The sequence below is a fragment of the Tetrao urogallus genome (genome assembly GCF_951394365.1).
Source record: "Tetrao urogallus genome assembly, chromosome: 4".
NCBI classification, from domain to species: Eukaryota; Metazoa; Chordata; class Aves; order Galliformes; family Phasianidae; genus Tetrao; species Tetrao urogallus.
The window spans coordinates 70,883,048-70,899,641 of NC_136817.1; the positions used below are offsets into that span (position 1 = coordinate 70,883,048).

The 16,594-nt window shown below is 72.8% G+C and overlaps 1 protein-coding gene across 1 annotated transcript; it reads right to left on the reverse strand.

Annotated features, from left to right (window-relative positions):
- Positions 1-13,281: 13,281 nt before the first annotated feature.
- Positions 13,282-15,822, reverse strand: PCGF1 (polycomb group ring finger 1; the record flags this gene model as incomplete). The annotated part of the gene is given in 9 exon segments (XM_079534194.1): positions 13,282-13,329; positions 13,737-13,817; positions 13,892-13,978; positions 14,150-14,183; positions 14,679-14,764; positions 14,766-14,788; positions 14,867-14,938; positions 15,453-15,605; positions 15,684-15,822. Coding segments are annotated over 9 exon segments (723 nt in total).
- Positions 15,823-16,594: the final 772 nt, after the last annotated feature.

Consider the following 16,594-nt stretch of genomic DNA (forward strand, 5'->3'; position numbering starts at 1 on the left):
CCGCCGCTCCGTTCCGTGCTGTCGCCGCTCCCGGCTGCGGCGGAGCTCCGAGCCCCGACCCGGCAGAGCTTCGGTGCGCCGTGCTCGGCCCACGGCTCCGAGCGGCTCCGGCGCCCTCCTGCTGTCCCGCCGAGCCCCGCCGAGCCGAGCCGAGGCCGTCCGGAACGGCTCCGTCCGTGTGTCCGCCCGAGCAGAATTCGTTCGTGGCTGAAAGGATCCCGAGGCGGTCTCGGTTCTGTCCGTGTCCGTCCCTGTCGGTTTTTTTTGCACCACCCGCGGCCTCTGTCCGCATAACGATCCTTTCATTTTCGCTAATTGCCGCTGTCCCGATCCGTGTGCGGCTTCCTCCGCTAATTCCGAGAGCTCTGATCCGTCCTTCCGCGTCCGCGACTCCCTTCATTAACGGCACTTTTCGTTAATCGCGATCGCAGCGATCGCTCCGGGCTCCGTCCGAGCGTCCTCCCGGCTGCGGGAGTTCCGCGTTCGTTCGGGAATCCGAGCGCTCCGTCCGTCCGCGGCTCTCCGGGCGCCGATCTGCGTTCATCGCCCGTCCGTCTGTCCGTCAGAGCAGCGATTTTCCGTTCAGCGCAGAACGGCGCCGCGTCCCGTACCGGTTCGGTCCTGGCAGCAGTCGGTCGGTGCCGCGGGGCCCGGAGCCGCCCGGAGCGTTCGGAGGGACCGCGACCGGGCCGGGGCTGCGCGGAGCCGCCGCGGGGCCGTTCCGGGCGATACCGAGAGCCGCTGGGCCTTCGCCGCGCAAACGGGATTCCTGCGGTAGGAGCGCGGATCGCGGCGGGGCCCGGCGGCTGGGCGCGTCCCGAAGCGGGGAACCCAATTCCAGCCCGGGCTCCGGGAGAACCGCGGCGCGGCGGCGGCTTTCGTTGAGCGATTTCGTTACGGACGGAGCCATCCGAGGCCGCTCCGCCCCGCGCTCGGTAACGGATCCGCGGCGGCCGCGGGGCCGCCGCCTTCGGCAGAGCTCCGGGGCCACCGGGGATACGATCCGGTTCTCTCGGTACCGCGGGCGGCGAGACTCGGCCCGGCGGCGGCTCTCTCCGCGCGGCTCCCGGTCACGGCGCTCCGTCCGCTCCAGTCCCGGGGCGGCCCGACCCCGACTTACCGGCGCCGGGAGGACAGCAAAGAGCCCCGGCTCCGCGCCCCGCGCTCTGCCACCGCCCCCCGCCCGCCGGCGCGCACCTGCCCCGCGCCCCGCCCGTACCTTCGGCCGCCCGCAGCGCGCTCAGCTCCAGCCCGCGGAACGTCTTACTGGCGAGCTCCTCCAGCGCGCACAGCGGCGAGGACGGGGCGGTGCGGGGCGGTGCGGGTCCCGCCGCCTTCTCCGGGATCCGGGCCGGGGGAGCGCCGTGCGCGGGGGGGGAGGGCCGCGCGAGGATGTCCTCGATGCCGAACGGCGTCAGCGGTTTGTTGCAGTGCGCGGGCGGCGGCAGCTGCTCCAGCGCGGCCCGGCGGCGCTCCTCGGGCAGCGGGGGGGTCGCGGCCGCCTCCCGCGCCGAGGTCATGGCGCGGCCCGGGGCCGCCCGGTGCTGCCGGGGCCGCTCAGCGGCGCGCCCGCCTCATGCTGCCGGGGGGCGGCGGCGGATCGCCCCTCGCCGCCGCTGTCCCCTCCCGAGCATCGGCGGCCCCGCGACGGCCGCGGCCGCGCTTAAAGGCCCGGTGGCTGCCCGCCCCCTCGGCGGGGGCCCGGCGGCGGCGGCGGAGCGCTCGGCCTCGCGGCGCCGAGAGCGGGCGCGGAGCTCCGGTGCGGCGGCCTTAAAGGCGCGGGGCCGGGGCGGATAACGGGGCGCCGGCGGGGGGAGGAGCCGCGGGGGCGGAGGTACCGGGGGGGGGGGGGGGATCCGCTCCGCTCCGGCCCCGGGAGGGGGCGGCTGTGGGGGGGTCGGGACTCCCGCACCGGGACGCGGCACCGCGCCTCCTCCCCGCGTCCCGGGGTTAAGGGCTCCTCGCCCCCCGCTGCCCCCCCCTCCGCGCCCGGCCCGGCGGGGTTTTGCCGTCGCAGAAATTTATTATCTCCCCTGCTCCAACCCGCCCATAAAAGCGCGGGGCCGCCGCGTCTGGCAGTGATTAGGGCCGCTCCGGGTTTTGGGTTTCAGAGCGCGGCCCGACCGTAAACCCGCGGTACAAATCGCGCCGCGATCCCGACCGCTCGTAAAGGCGCGGGGACGGCCGCACACGCAGGTGAGCCCCGCGCCGGCGCCGGCGCCCGCACCGCATCCCGCCATCGGGACCGGGGCCGCCGCTTCCCCCGGAGGGTCCCGCAGCTCTCGGCCCCATCCCGCCACGTCCTCACGGCGCGTCCCCGGGGACGGCGGGGGGGTGGGGCGGGAGGGTTACGTGCTGTGGGGTCCGCGGGGAAGAGGGAAGGGAAAGGGCGTGGGGGGGTCCTCGAAGCGCGGGGCGGCGCGGCGGGTCGGAAGGGGGACGTTCCGGCGGAGTAGGGGGAGAGCTCTGCAGCGGCGCGGGGCTGAGCGGGGTCGGGCTGTGGCACCGCACCCAACGTCTCTGGGGGTCTTTGCGGGGAGTCACACCGCGCCGTGCCCGCACGTGGGGAGGGGGCGGGGGGTCACGGCCAACGGGGCGGGGGTGACCGCGGCGATGACAGAAAGTGAACCTGCGGGCGGGGATCGGGGGGAGCAGGTGCAGGGGGACCCGCGTGTGTCGGTGCTGTTGGGGGGGAGCCGCGGGGAGGGGGAGCGGGGGCTGGGGGTGCTGCCGATGTTGCTGACAAAGGCAGAACGCGATCCCGCGGCTGGAAATCGGAGTTGGACAAATCCAACCTTGAAATTTCCCAGCAGCCGGAGCCATGAAAGCCTGGGGGGGGGGGGGGGAAGAGAGCAGCGGCCCTCGGCGCGACATGGAACCGATGTCGGAGGGGTTTGAACGTCGCTCCGGGGCAGCTCCGCGCGGCTCGGACGGGAGAGCCTCGCGTCCCCCCCTTCCCCAAACCACACCATGCGCCCACCGCCGCCGTGTGTCCATGGATGGGTCCCGCCGGGGCCCCCGCGCACCACCCCGCTCGCGCCCTCCTGGCCCCGCATTCGGGCCCGCAGGACGGCCCCGATCCACGCGCCGCGCCCCGTCCCACCCGATGTTCCGTGACACGCGCCGGGAATTGCCGCTCGGGTTCGCTGCTGCGGCCCCGCGACCCCAAATCCGCCCCCCCCCCCCCCCTCCCCCGGCAGCTCCATATGCTCCATACGGCCCCGTGAGGCCGGGAGGAACGGGACAGGGGGACAGAGCCGGGCCCGGCAGCGGGAGGGGGGCACAGCAGAGCCCCAGGCGGGCAGCGGGAGGGCGCCGGTGGGAAACGTCGGTCCCGCTGCAGGGAACGGGATGGAAGCGCCCCTCACCCCAAAGCCGGGACGCGGGATGGGAGACACAAAGGGGCTCGGATCGGGCGTCCCGCCCAGCGCCGCGCCGACGGCGGCCCCACGGCACGGGGGTCCACAGAGGCGGGCCTGCGGGGTGAGCCCCGGTACAGAGCCAACAGCGCCCGTGTCGTGTCGGCACGGCGGGCATCGGGGGTGGAACCGCGGCGCCCCATCGATCCCGTGGGCTCCCCCAGCGCGGCCCGGTCGGCCGGAGCTGAGCCCCACGCAGCCCCGCGCGGCTCCGCGGTACGAGCGCTGTGCGTGTGTCAGGGTGTGCGCGCACACACACGGGGTGCGTGACCACGCGTGCGCCCCCTGCTCTGCTCGCGCCCCCCATCCCCCCTCGGCCCCCATCCCTCAGCAGTCCCGCCCCACACCCGGTGCCCGCACGGCGCAGCTCCCCGTGCCGCGGTAACGCGATTAGGGCCGGGGGGCGGCGCGGCCCCTCTAACTCGGTTACGCGGAGCCCCGCGCCGCCCCCGATCCATTATTCAGCGGCTCCATCTCCGCGGCGCGGGGCCGTGACGAACCGCGCGGCTCTGATTCAATTACGGCCGCCCCCCCCCCCCCCCCCCCCCCACGCGGCTCCGAGCAAGCGGCGCTTCGCACATGGAAATTGCTTGCAAATGAATTTCCCTTTAATAAGGGGAACGGAGCGGTGCGAAATTAAACTGTCAGCGGCGGGGGCGCGCGGGGCGGTGTCGGGGGAGCGCCGGGGCCGTGCGCGGTGCAGGGCGGGGGGGGGGGGGGGACCCGACAATTACCGGCAATAAACGCGGTGCGGCCGCGGGTTCCCCCCCCGGAGCGGTGCGCTGATGCGCGCGGGGGGTCCGCGGGGATCCCCGTCCGGGTGTCGGCTAATGATGGATTCATTAACGCTCTGACCTCGCCGCGCGGCCCTGCGGCTTAATTAAGCGGAGAGCTCGGGGAGGGAAAAAGGGAGGGGGGCAAGCAGGAGCGGGCAAAGGGCCGTTGGGCCGAACGCGGGGTGTGAGTGCGGGGTCTGTGCGGGGGGCTCCCGCACGAGGTTCGGCCGCAGGTGCACAGCGCGGGCACGCGCGCACGGAGCTGGACGCGCCCACGGCTCCGTTTGGGCCCCCCGGCCCGGTGCCGTGGGGTCAGGGGGAGCCGCCGGCCCTCGGCCACAGCTGCCGCCCTCCCCCTGAGCCCCCCCCGCCGCTGGGGCCTCCATATGGGCCCGGGCCAAACTCCCGCCAAATGGGCCGGGGGGGGGGGGGGTTGCATTTCAAAGCCTCCGGCTGTGAGCAAACGCCGCGCTCCCCCCGCGCTGCCCCCGCGCCCCGCTGGCCCCGGGTCAGCGCACGGCTACCGGGGACGGCCCCGTCCCCTTTCCCAGGGCGGTGCGGCCGTGCCCAGTGGGGCGGGATGGGAGAAGGGCACTGGGGATGAAAGGATGGACTCGGGCCTGGCCCCTCCGCGAGGCTCGGGTGGAACTGCGGGGGGAAACCGTGGGGAACGGCCCGGGCCCCCACGCACGGAGCGCGGCCCCCCGACACGGGATCCCCGTCCGGCTGTGGGGCCTGGTGTCACCTCCAGCCCCACCGTGGGACGGAGAGCGGAGGCAGAGGGGCTCCGTGGGGCTCCCAGCTTCGGCCCGGGGCGTCCCCGCGCTGCGGCAGCCTCGACTGGGGAGCCGGGGTCCCCCCGAGGGCTGCGGGGTTGGGAGCCGCGACCCGCGGCCATGCGGATCCAATTAGGGCCGCGCGGGGGGACGCGATGAGGAAACGCTCCGTCTGAGGCGCTGACAGCCCCGCGCCGCCCGAGATAAGGGAGTGCGGGGTGAGGGCGGGGGGCGATCCTCGGCGGGGCGGGCGGGGGGGGGTCCCGGGCTGCACGTGGGAGGGGGGCCGGCGGCCCCCGGGGGGATCCGGGCGCGTCTCCAGGGCCGGAGAACGGGCGCCGAGTCGGTGCTCAGCGAGGTGCGGGGCTCCCGCTTCCCTGCGGGACGCGGTGCGCGGGTCGGGCCCCGCAGGCCGCGGGGTCACTTCGGAGCGCCGCTCACGGGCGTTGACGGGGTGTCCTGCGGTTGCCGCGAAAGTCGCGAGCACGGCGGGGTTTGGGGGTTTCTGCCCGCACCACCGCCCGCCCCCCGCCCTGCTGTCCCCGGGGCCACGCACAGGTGCCACCACCGTCGGGTCTCTCCGGTTCTGGGACCGCTCCCAGCGCCGTGACGGTGCTGTGGGAGGGGGCACTGCGGCCGGGATCCAACCCCCGCTTCTCCACGGCCGCGGCACGGTGGGCTCGTTCGCGGGGACGGGGTCGGGAGGTGCAGCCACGCGCCCCCCGTAGCCCCATCCGCCCCTGCGCCCCCCCCCCCTAGCAGAGCACCGCCTTCGCCCCGCGGCATTCCCGGTACCCCGCAACCCCACGCGCACCGCGGCGCTGCCCCGAGCTGCGGGGCCGGAGAGGAGCGGGGCGCGGCCGGAGGGCGATGCGGAGGAGGCCCCCCCCCCCCCCTCCCCGGGTGGAGGCAGCGGGGAGAAACGTCCCGGGGAGGGGAACCGTCCTGCGGGGTGCGGGAGGGGGACGCGTGGCGGCGGAGGGGGTCGCTGGGGGCCGCCACGCCGCGGGTCAGTGATATCATTAACCTCGACGAGGCAGCCGGCCGCTCCGCCGCGAGGTTAATTAAAAAGAAAAGTTCAGGGGAACGCGGCAGCGGTGTCTTGGGGAGGGGGGGCGGCGCCGCGAGCGGGAGGGCGCAGTGCCGGCGGGGGGGGGGGGGGGGGGGGGGCGGCCATCGATTGGCCCCCAGCACGGCTGTCATTCAGCTCTGTGGGGGCGGCGGGGACGCGGGGCAACGGGGGAGGGAAGGGGAGGCTGCGGGGTGACCCCGTCCCACGGCGCTGCTGATCCGCGGGGCGAGCGGGGCTGTGCGTGATGGGGCACCCAGCGGGGAGCGGCTCCGGCTGGGGGCTGCGCTGTTGCCTGCCGGGCAGCATCCGCGCCGCATCCCCGTCCCCATCGCCATCCCCCGTCCCCGTTCCGTACGCTGCCCCCCAACCCCGACCGCCCCCCAGCCGTGGGGTCACCCGAAGCCGGGCCGAGCCGTGGGGATGTTCTGGACTCAGCTGTGCGCAGAGCCCCCCCCCCCCCCCCCGCTCGGTCCCGCAGCCCCAGCCCCGCCTGCTGCGATTCTGTGCTCGGCTGTGAGTTCTGCACGCCGCTGCGCGCACACGTCGGGCCACGCGTGTGCCGGGCTCGGGGCCGGCTGCGCACCGGGCCGTGAACGGCTGCGCACCGGCGCTGGGTGCGGGCGTCTGAGAAGCGCGGTCTGTCGGTTCTGTGTGCGGAGCCGAGAGCGGATCGCAGCCCCGGGGGTCCCCGCGCCCCCCGGCCCTGTGCCCCCCCCCCTCTTCCCTCCCTCAGTGGGGCTCCGCTCCCCGCGCTGCCGCCCCCCGAAATCAATTCTCGGGTTACTGAAACGCCGCGTCTCCGTCTGGCGGCTAATTGCGTGTGAGCCCTAATCATGGCGCGTGGCGGCTGCGCTGCTGCTCCTCCATTGTGCGCCCACCGCGCTGCGGGCATGCGTGGGGCTGCGGGCCGGGGGGGGGGGGTTGTGGGTTTGCGGGCTGTGGGGTTGTGGGGCAGTCGTGTCCCCCCCCCCCCCCTTTGTGTGCGGTGACCACACCGCGCCCGGGATGTGGGGTGCGGGGCCGTCCGTCGCGCCGCTCTCAACGCCCGCCCGCAGTTCCGTTCCCGACCCGCGCGTGTCCCGCTCCGCAGCGGCGGATCCAGGGCCAGGGGGCTGGGAGTGAGGACGATGTGACACGCAGAGCTCCGGCCCCGCACTCGGCCACGCTGTCCCCTGCTCCATCCCCGCAGTCCCACGGCCCCGTTGTCACCTCTTCCTGCTCACATCGTCCGTGTGGGAGTATGGGGTGGTGTGGGATGGGGATGGGATGAGAAAGGGATGGGATGGGATGGGATGGGATGGGATGGGATGGGATGGGATGGGATGGGATGGGATGGGATGGGATGGGATGGGATGGGATGGGATGGGATGAGAAAGGAATGGGGATGGGATGGGATGGGAAAGGAATGGGGATGGGATGGGATGGGAAAGGAATGGGGATAGGATGGGATGGAAATGGGGGTGGAATGGGATGGAAAGGGGGATGGGATGGGATGGAAATGGGGGTTGAATGGGATGGTAAGGGGGATGGGAATTGAATAGGAATTGAATGGGGATCGAATAGAGATGGAATGGAGACAGGGCTGGGACAGGTCAGGGTCCACTGGGGTGGGATGGGGGTCTGCAGAGAGGTCAAGGCTGCTGGGCCGGAGGGTCTGATCCTGCACCAGCACGAGGTGTGGCCAGACCCCACCTGAATGCTGGGCCGGGAGGATCTGGGGCCGTTTTGGCACAGCAGAGCCCAGCACAGCGCCCGGCAGGGTCCCCACGCTCTTTGCCCCCCTTTGGGCAGCACGGGCGGCCCCTGGCTGGGCAAGGAGGATGCAGGACAGACCGGGGCTAAGAATAGAGCCCGGCTGGGAACAGGAGCGGGAACGGGAGGAAGGATGGGGCTTCCTCTGCGACGGCTCTTCTTCCTCCCTCCCTGCCGCTGCCATGTGGCACAGCCTCGCCCTGCGCCGGGTCGGGGATGTGGGGCAGCCCGGGTGGGGCTGCGAGAGGCGGCGGCTCCTGGCCCAGGGGGCCCCCGCTGCGCTGCGCCGCTCCCCGCGTTCTCAGCACCCCCTGCCCACCGCGGGGCACAGCGCGGCCGGACCCCGTGTGGGGCCGGAGCTGCCCGTGGGAAGAACATCCCGGCCGGGGGTGGGGGAGGCTGGGAGCGGAGCTGCGGGCTCTGTCCCCGCGTCCCCTCACCGCCCGGAGCGCCGTCCTGCTGGGCACGAGCCGTTCCGTTGGGACGGGGCTTCCTGCGGGGAAGGTGGGACGAGAGGGGCAGACAATAAACCCAGGAAACGCTCTGAATAGCGAAGGTAACCGAGCCGGGAGCCCCCCGCGCTGAGTCACCGCGGAAGCGTCGGGCCCGGGTCGGGGGGAGCCTGCGGGGCGGCCCCGATCCCACCGCACAGCACCTCGGGGGCTTCCGAGCCCCGCACGGCGCTCACCGCTACCTGCGCGTCCCCAGCGCCTGACCTCGCGGCCCCTCGTTCGGCGCTGCCCGAGTCTTCGCCCCCCCGCCTGCCCCGGGCCGGGCGCTGACAGCCGCTCTCCGTGCCCGCAGGGGGGGACAGGCGGGGTCTCCCCGTGCCCCACGCGGGAGCTGCCCGCGTGTCCCGCAGCTCAGGGCTCCAGACCTCATCCCCGGGGCTCGGACCCCGGCACCGGGCGGCTCGCACGGCAGCGCCGGGGCCCGGCGGTGCCCTCTGCGGGACCGGGGCTCACCGCCCCGACCCCCCCCCCCCCTCCCGCGCCGAATGATTTACGGGCGAGGGAAGCGCGCGGCGCAGACAGATCGGGCCATAAAACCTCGGGGCAGGAAGTCTCGCCAACTTCAAAGGGCCGTGGCCACAACGACGGGGGTCGGCGGGTCCAGCGCCTCGGCGCGGGGCGTTGGGGCGGTGGGTGGCAGCCGACCCTACGCGCACCCCGCATCTTCCGCGCCTGCGTGCGTCCCGTGTGCGCATCCGTGCGCACTGCAATGTGCGCAGTCCCGGGGCACCCCGCGTGTCCCCGCTGCGTGCGCGGGGCTGGCGGTGCGGAGCGCAGCGGCGCTCGCTGCCATCGGAGCCCGGTGAGGCTCTCCGGGGCGGCGGCCCTGCGGCGTCCCGACGCGTATCCCCCCGCCTCCCCCCCGCGCCCGGCGGCACGCAGGAAGGCAGGGCGGGGCGGCCGAGCAAACAAAGAGCCGGAGGAAACGCCGCCGTCCAAGATAAACCGGGGAAGGTGAGGGGGTGCCCTCCCGCCCCCCCCGGAGCTCCAGCGCGGAGCTGGGAGAGAGCGGCCCGGAGGTGCCGGTCCAGGCGCCCCGTTTCCAGCCCTCCCCGCCTCCCCGCCCGCAATTCCGGGGTTCGTTCCCCGCCGGGTCGGGGGTCCCAGCCCGGGCCGGGGGGGGGGGGGGGGGGGGCCGGGAGGCTCGGGGTGCCACCACTCCGCGCTGACGCCGCGTGCCGTGAGAGCTCGGAGCCGCATTCCCACGCTCTGCGCCCGCGTCCCACGGGGCTGCGCTGCCCCTCCGTCCGCAGGAAGGTGCCCCCCCGCCCCGCATTCCCACGGCGTCCCGGTGCCAGCCCCGTGCCCACATCCCGGGGAAGCGGGCGGGGAACTCCGCGGGGCCGGACGGGACCCCCGGGCCGGGCGCAGCGCGGGGGATCGCGGCACAGCGTGCGGACCCGCCGGAACCGCTCGGCGTCGTTTAAAGACGATCAGGCGGTGACAGGAATTAAATTGTGTTTTGATTTTCTCATTAGCCCGATCTGCGGCGCGCCTCGTTACGGGGTAATTTCCCCACTCCGACGTGACAGCTCATTCCCCCCGTGACAGCCGGGTGCCCGCGGGGGATGTCCGCGCCTCCACGCGTGCGCGCGGGGTGGGCCGCCGTGCGGGATGCGAGAGGGGCGGCCCCGTTACCCCCCTCCTTTTCTCCCCCCCCGCGCACCCCGCCGCTCCGCTCTGCCCCCGTCCGCCCGCAGGAGGCGCCGCCAACCCCGCTGTGTGCGGCGGTGCGTGCGGGCAGCCGGGCCGGCGGTGCGGGGCCGTGCGGGGAGGCGCAGCAGCGCCAGCACCGCGAGCCGCGGAAGCAGCGAGGGACCCGGTCCTGTAGCATGGGGCGGTGGGACGGGGTCTGAGGGGCTCCCCAGCGCATTGCGTGAGGTCTTTGTTGGAGGCCCTGCGGCCCCACAGCCGCCCCCGGAGCCCCGCAGGACCCGCTCAGCACCCGTCAACCGCCCGCCGTGCTGCAGGGAAGGGGCAGCGAGCGCAGAGATGGGGGGAGAGGGGCAGCAGGGGGGGGTGCCCCACAGCCGTGGTACACAGGGAGCGGTGATGGCACAGAATCAGCGAATATCCCGAGCTGGGAAACCCCCGAGGATCACCGGGTCCAACTCCCGCGCCGCTCAGGACCACCCCAAATCCCTCACCCTCCCTTTGCCCGCAGCACCCCCACGTCCTGCACCCCACACCCTTTATCCCACACGGTGAGGTGACACCCACAGCCCCGCAGTGGGACACGTGTGGGGACACCCACGTCCGGGTGAACCGACCCCAAAGCTTTTGGGGCTGCCGTCAGAGCCCCGGGCTGCCCCTAACGAGGCCCAGCCACGCTAACGAAGCAGTGACTGCCACGCACCGTGGGGCTGGCTGCGGGCCCAGCTGTGCCCCGTCGGTACCGAGGGCAGGGTGCTGCCCCAAAGCGTCTTCAATGCCGCGGGGCGGCGTGGGGCTGTTGGCTCCCGCTTTTGTGGGGGGCACAAAGCGTTGGTGCTGCTGGGCTCTGACTGCGCTGCTTGCGGCTGGTCGCCGGCCCTGGATTCCCTTGGTTTTTCCAAGCCTGCCCAGCCTGGATCCTCTGTGATTTGTAGGGATGCCGGGGGGGGTCTGTGGGTGCTGCAGCCCCTCCTGCTCGCAGTGCTGGAGGTGGGCAGGATGAAGCTGCGCCCTCAGCCCGGTCCCGGCGCAGCTGGGGGTGAGGAGGAAGGCGAGAGGCTGCTTTAAAAAACAAAGAAACAAAAAAGCCCCTTGAGATCTGTCTCTCTATACTCGTACATCTCCGTGTATTTCTTTTTTTTCCTCGTGTGTCCCCTGTTGCAGGGCGGGGGTTGCAGCGATGATCAGCCCGAACGTGTGAGCAGCTCTGGCAGCGATGGGCCGTGGACGTGAGCGCTGGGGGGGTCGCGCAATGCGGGCTCTGAGACAGCGAGGATTCAGCAGAGACCATTAAAAAGCTTCCACAGACCTCACGGGGCTCCGTGCCGCCTTACCGGGGGCTCCGTAGTGCTCTTCAGATCACGGATCGAGCCGAAGCCCACAGCTTCAGCCTTCCTGCTCCAATAAAGATGCGGGTGGGATCTGTCTGCATCCGCAGGGACCGGCACTGCTGGACCCCCCCCCCCCCCCCCCCGGCGCTGTGTTCCCCCCCCCCGGCCCAGCCCGGCATCACCGACAGGGGCGGCTGTGGCCACCGACCCCAAATCCCCACCCGGCCCCATCGCCGGCCCCGGCCCCCTCTCGGATCCTCTGGGTTTGGTTCCCCGCCCCCAAGCACCCCGCGCCGTGGGGCGCTGCAGCGGGGTTCGCCTCCCGCCCTGTAACACCGGGGCAGCGCCGGCATCCCCGCTCAGGGCTGCTGGCCCCCGCCGCGCCCCGGGTTGGGGCCGGGCGGAACGGGGGGCGGGGGGGGTTCAGGTTTCCTCTGTGCCGGACTGGAGCCGGTGCCATTAAGCCCCCTCGGAGCATGACGTGCGGGCGGGATATCAAAGCGCCGTGACCGCAGCTCGCAGCCGCCCGACGGCACCGTCCGGCCCGCGCCCCGTTACTGCGGAGTGCCGTGCGGGGCCTCCCCGTGCCATCCCGCACCCCCGGGCTCCGCCGCGGCCCCGCACCCCAACGGGACGGCAGCGCCGCTCCGCAGCCCCCAGCAGCCTTCTCCCCCCGCGCAGTTGGTTTGCATTAAGCCCCGCGCTGATAAGTGGGGCCGCGGGACGTGCGGGGGAGCGCCGGGCTCCTCTTCCTGCTCCGCGCCGGGCGAGCGGCCCCAGAGCCGCTGCTGACAGACACGGGCGGCCCCGCCGCGCCCCCGCCGCCAGCGCGACCCCGCGGCCCCGTTCCCCGTTGGGTGAGACCCCCCCCGCCCTCCCCCCCGGGCCGCCCCCCCCCCCCCCTCCTTCCCACCCTCGGCCGCTTTTTGCCCGCATTTCCCCACGTCCTTCGCGGCGGCCGCGTGAGGGATGGCCGACAGCTGGGGCGGCCGCGCCGGTAACCGGATCCCCCCGCCGCGGCGCGGGGTCAGAGCGGGGCGGGGGCGGCCCCGGCGTTGCGGTGCCCCGACGGGCCGGGCCGGGCGGCCGCCGAGCCTCCGTCGCTCTCGGGGCACCGGCACCTGTTCCTCCCGCCCGGCCCCGCGCCGCTCCCCGCCGCCAGCTGAACATCCCCCCCTTCGCCCCCCACCGGCGGCCGCAGATGGCGGCGAACGCTGCCCCGCCATAGCGGTAATGAGGCGCGATGCGGGGGGGGGCCGCCCCGCGCGGGCGATCCGAGGGCCCGTGGCTGCATTACGGCTCATTGTGCGCGGGCAGCGGGGGGCAGAGGCGACAGCCGTGCCGCCCCCCCGAGCCCCCCCCCCCCGCCGTTCCTCGGCGGCGTTCTGGCACCGGAGGGGGAGACGGGCCGTGCGCCAGGCGGCCGCGACGGTGATGGATCGGAGCCGCGGCCGAGAGGGGCGGCGGGGGGCGGGAGGGAAGGGGAGGGGGCTGCGGGCCATGAGCCCCCCCGGCACCGCCCCGGTCCGCTTTGCAGCCGCACTATTGGCGTCCGAAGCGCGCTGCTGCACCCCGTCCCGCTGCGTCACCCCCTGCCCCCTACGGTGCTGCACCCCACCGCCGTTCCCTCACCCCCCTGGGCAGAAGCTGCGGTGCATCCTGTGTCTCAGTGCCGTATCTCCCCCCCCCCCTCCACACTGACACTGAGGGGCGCCGACCCCCCCGCAGCCCTACATCCCAAGGTGTGGGTGGAGCGGGGACTCAGTGGGATCCTCCCCCAACTTCCCCCCTGAGGAGCCAGCAGGACCCCCAGCCTCATATGTGCCACCCCCCCCCCCCCCCTTCCCACAAAGGACGCATGATGGATTTTCAACAGTTTTATTCAAAAAATAAACTTGAATGGGAGGGGGCATTAAGTTAAAGGGGGGGAGGGAGGGGGCAGGAGCAGGGCTGTGCTGCTGCGGGGGGGGAGCAGCACCCGCCCCAGCCCCTACCTCCTCTTGTCCTTGATGCTGTAGTGCAGCAGGAGCGGTGCAGGCTGCAGGGCCAGAAAGGGGTGTCAGGGCAGCGGCGACCCCCAGCTTCACTCCTTCACTCCCTGCCCCCCAGCGCCCTCCCCTCACTCCCTGCCCCCTCTCGGCATCTTCCCCCCCCCTCACTCCCTGCCCCCCAGCACTCCCGCTGCTCCCCGCCCCTGTGGCCCAGGGCGCTGCGCTCAGTGCTCCATGAACTTGTCCACCCCTCCTGGGACGCCCCTCTGACCCGCGGCACCGCCGAGCTCCGTCCTGCACAGAGCTGCTGCCCCACCGCGACCACAACCCGATCGCAGCTACAGCCAGCGGCATCCATCATCCGTGACTGCGCACCTCCCTGCTCCGTGGCCTCGGCCCCCGCCCCTCTCCCTCCCCCCTTGCTGCAGGGTGGGGGTCCCCCCCTGACGCCCACCTTGCCAAACCAGCGTGAGAGCCAGAGCTGCTTCATCGTCATGTGGTCGGGGAGCGCCTCGCCGTTGAACAGGATCTGCACCTGTGGGCAAGGCTGCGCCATCATCGGTCTGAGCTCCCGGCCCCCTGCTGCCCCTCCGCCCGGCCCACACTCACATGCTGCAGCGGCAGCCCCAGGCGGTGGCACAGGACCCTCCGCAGGTGCCGGATCTGCGCCCGCACCGAGCACCTCACATATTTCTGCTGCAAAGGGGCAGAGCCACGGGGGCAGGGTCAGCGCTGTGCGGGGCAGAACTGCTCCCCAAACGTCCAAAGTCTGCGGCAGCCACGGGACGACCCACCAACCCGGGATCTGGGGGTGCTCCAAAGAACACGGCCAGCCTCAGGGCACAGCCCGCAGTTCCAGATGCTTACCTGCAGAACGGCCTTGCTCTTGTCCTTGCTGGAGCTGTGGAGGAAAGAGAAGGGGCAGCCCGGGGGCCATAACCCCGCTGCCATCCCTCTGGGCACAGCCTGGCACACAGCCCCGCTGGCTCTCATCCCACCCTGGAGGCGGGGGCCGCCCTGATCCGAGCGCCCCGTGCTCCCCATGGCGGTCGGGGGTGGCAGCAGGGCAGGCACGTGGCTGAGCTGGCAGCTGAGCTGCAGCCATCGATCCCAGCACCGCTCCCAGCGCTGCCGCTTATTGACTTTGCTGTCAGGAGTCGGCAGGCAGCTGCTCGGTGCCCTGCACCGCATTTATTAACGCTCAGCCCTCCAGGAAGGGGCGATGGGAGGGGGGGGGGGGGGGGGGGGAAGGCAGAGCTTTGCAGGGGGGCTGCGCAGCCCTACAGCCTGGTAACAGCGGGAGCAGACAAGGGGGGGATATGGGAGCTGCGGTCCCTGTCCTGCTCTCCACTCATCCCCACAGCGAGGGGCAGCTCAGCAGAACCACAGCACTCACCTCTGCTTCTCCAGGCACAGCGAGACGTGCTCGTCGTAGCGGAAGTAGTGGGCACGGGAATGGTCGAAGGTGCTGTAGGGCAGACCCCATGGGGTCACCCCCCACCGTGTCTGGGAGAAGGGAGCAGCAGTGAGCCCCCCGCTGCCGTCCCCGTGCCCCCCCGCGCCCCCATCCCCATCCCCACCCACCGTCGCCGCTGGGCTGCGTCACCCGGTCGAGGCCACGAGACTGGTAGAACTCCCGGATCCTCTTCTCTTCACCTGCGGGGCGAGAGGAGAGCGGTGCCGAGCCGTCCCCTGAGGCGCCCAGGAGTGCTGTGGTGGCCCCTAGCTGCCCTCGCTCATCTCCCAACTCTGAAGGATGCTGGCAGAAAACACGAGCTGCCCTGCAGGCCCCCATCTCTGTTCCCAGCATCGCTCAGATCCCCTCCTGCGTTCCGGGCTGCAGGGCCCTGGTCCACCCTGTGCGATCCTGTGCTCCCAGCCCAGCGCAATCACGTCCCCATCCTCCGTGACAGCACTCAGAGCCCCTCCGCCCGCACGCTGTGCTGGAATGAGCTGCCATTTCCAGACGCGTCCCAGCGCCGTCCCCTTCCCCATCCTGAGTGACGGGGGGCCGATCGGGAGCCCCCCCCCCCCCCTGCACCGCTTTGCATTCATCACAACCGCTGCGCTGTCGCTGCGCTGTCACTCAGAGCCCGGCCCGTGGGACGCTGGGCGCAGGGCTGCTCCTGACACCCATCCCTGCAGCACAAACCACCCTCCAGGCACTCACTCTCCTGCAGGCCGGGCACCAGCTTGTACACGATGTCCTGCATGACGCGGTCCAGCTTCAGGTTGAGCAGCGGCTGCGTCTCGTGGATCTTGGTGTTGCACATGGGGCAGTACTTGCTGGTCTGCAGGTACTTCACGATGCAGCTCTTGCAGACTGAGGGCAGGGAAGGGGAGATGAGCGGGGCGGGCCGGGCACAGGGGGGACGTCAGCACACGGCCCTGCAGCACTCACAGGTGTGCAGGCACTCGGTGATGGTGGTGGCGTCGATGAAATACCCGGCGCACAGGCAGCACACGATGTGCTCGTTCAGCTCCTTCATCTTCACCTTCACCTCCTCCTGCAGTCGCACGGCACCGTCACCCAGCCGCATGCCATGGGCGGACCGCTGCAGCCCCCAGCCCGCCCCACACCCCCTGCAGTCCCCTGCAGCCCCCAGCCTGCCCCCCTCCTCCTGCAGCCCCCAGCCCGCCCTGCAACCCCGATCCACCCCACATCCCCTGCAGCCCACCCTGCAGACTCCAATCTGCCCCACACCAGTCCTGCAGCCCCCAACCCTCCCCACACCCCCTGCAGTCCCCTGCAGCCCCCAGCCTGCCCCACACCTCCTGCAGTCCCTGCAGCCCCAACCTAACCCACACCCCCTGCAGCCCCCAACCCTCCCCACACCCCCTGCAGTCCCCTGCAGCCCCCAGCCTGCCCCACTCCTCCTGCAGCCCCCAGCCTGCCCTGCAACCCCGATCCACCCCACACCCCCTGCAGCCCACCCTGCAGACTCCAATCTGCCCCACATCCCCTGCAGCCCCCAGCCTGCCCCACACCCCCTGCAGTCCCCTGCAGCCTCCAACCCGCCCCACACCCCCTGCAGTCCCGTGCAGCCCCCAGCCCAGCCCACACCCCCTGCAGTCCCCTGCAGCCCCAGCCTACCCCACACCTTCTGCAGCCCCAGCCCACCCTTCAGTCCCCAACCCATCCCACACACCCTGCAGCCCCCAGCCCACCCCACACCCCCTGCAGTCCCCTGCAGCCCCCAGCCTGCCCCACTCCTCCTGCAGCCCCAGCCTGCCCTGCAACCCCGATCCGCCCACACCCCCTGCAGCCCACCCTGCAGACACGGATCTGCCCCACATCCCCTGCAGCCCCAG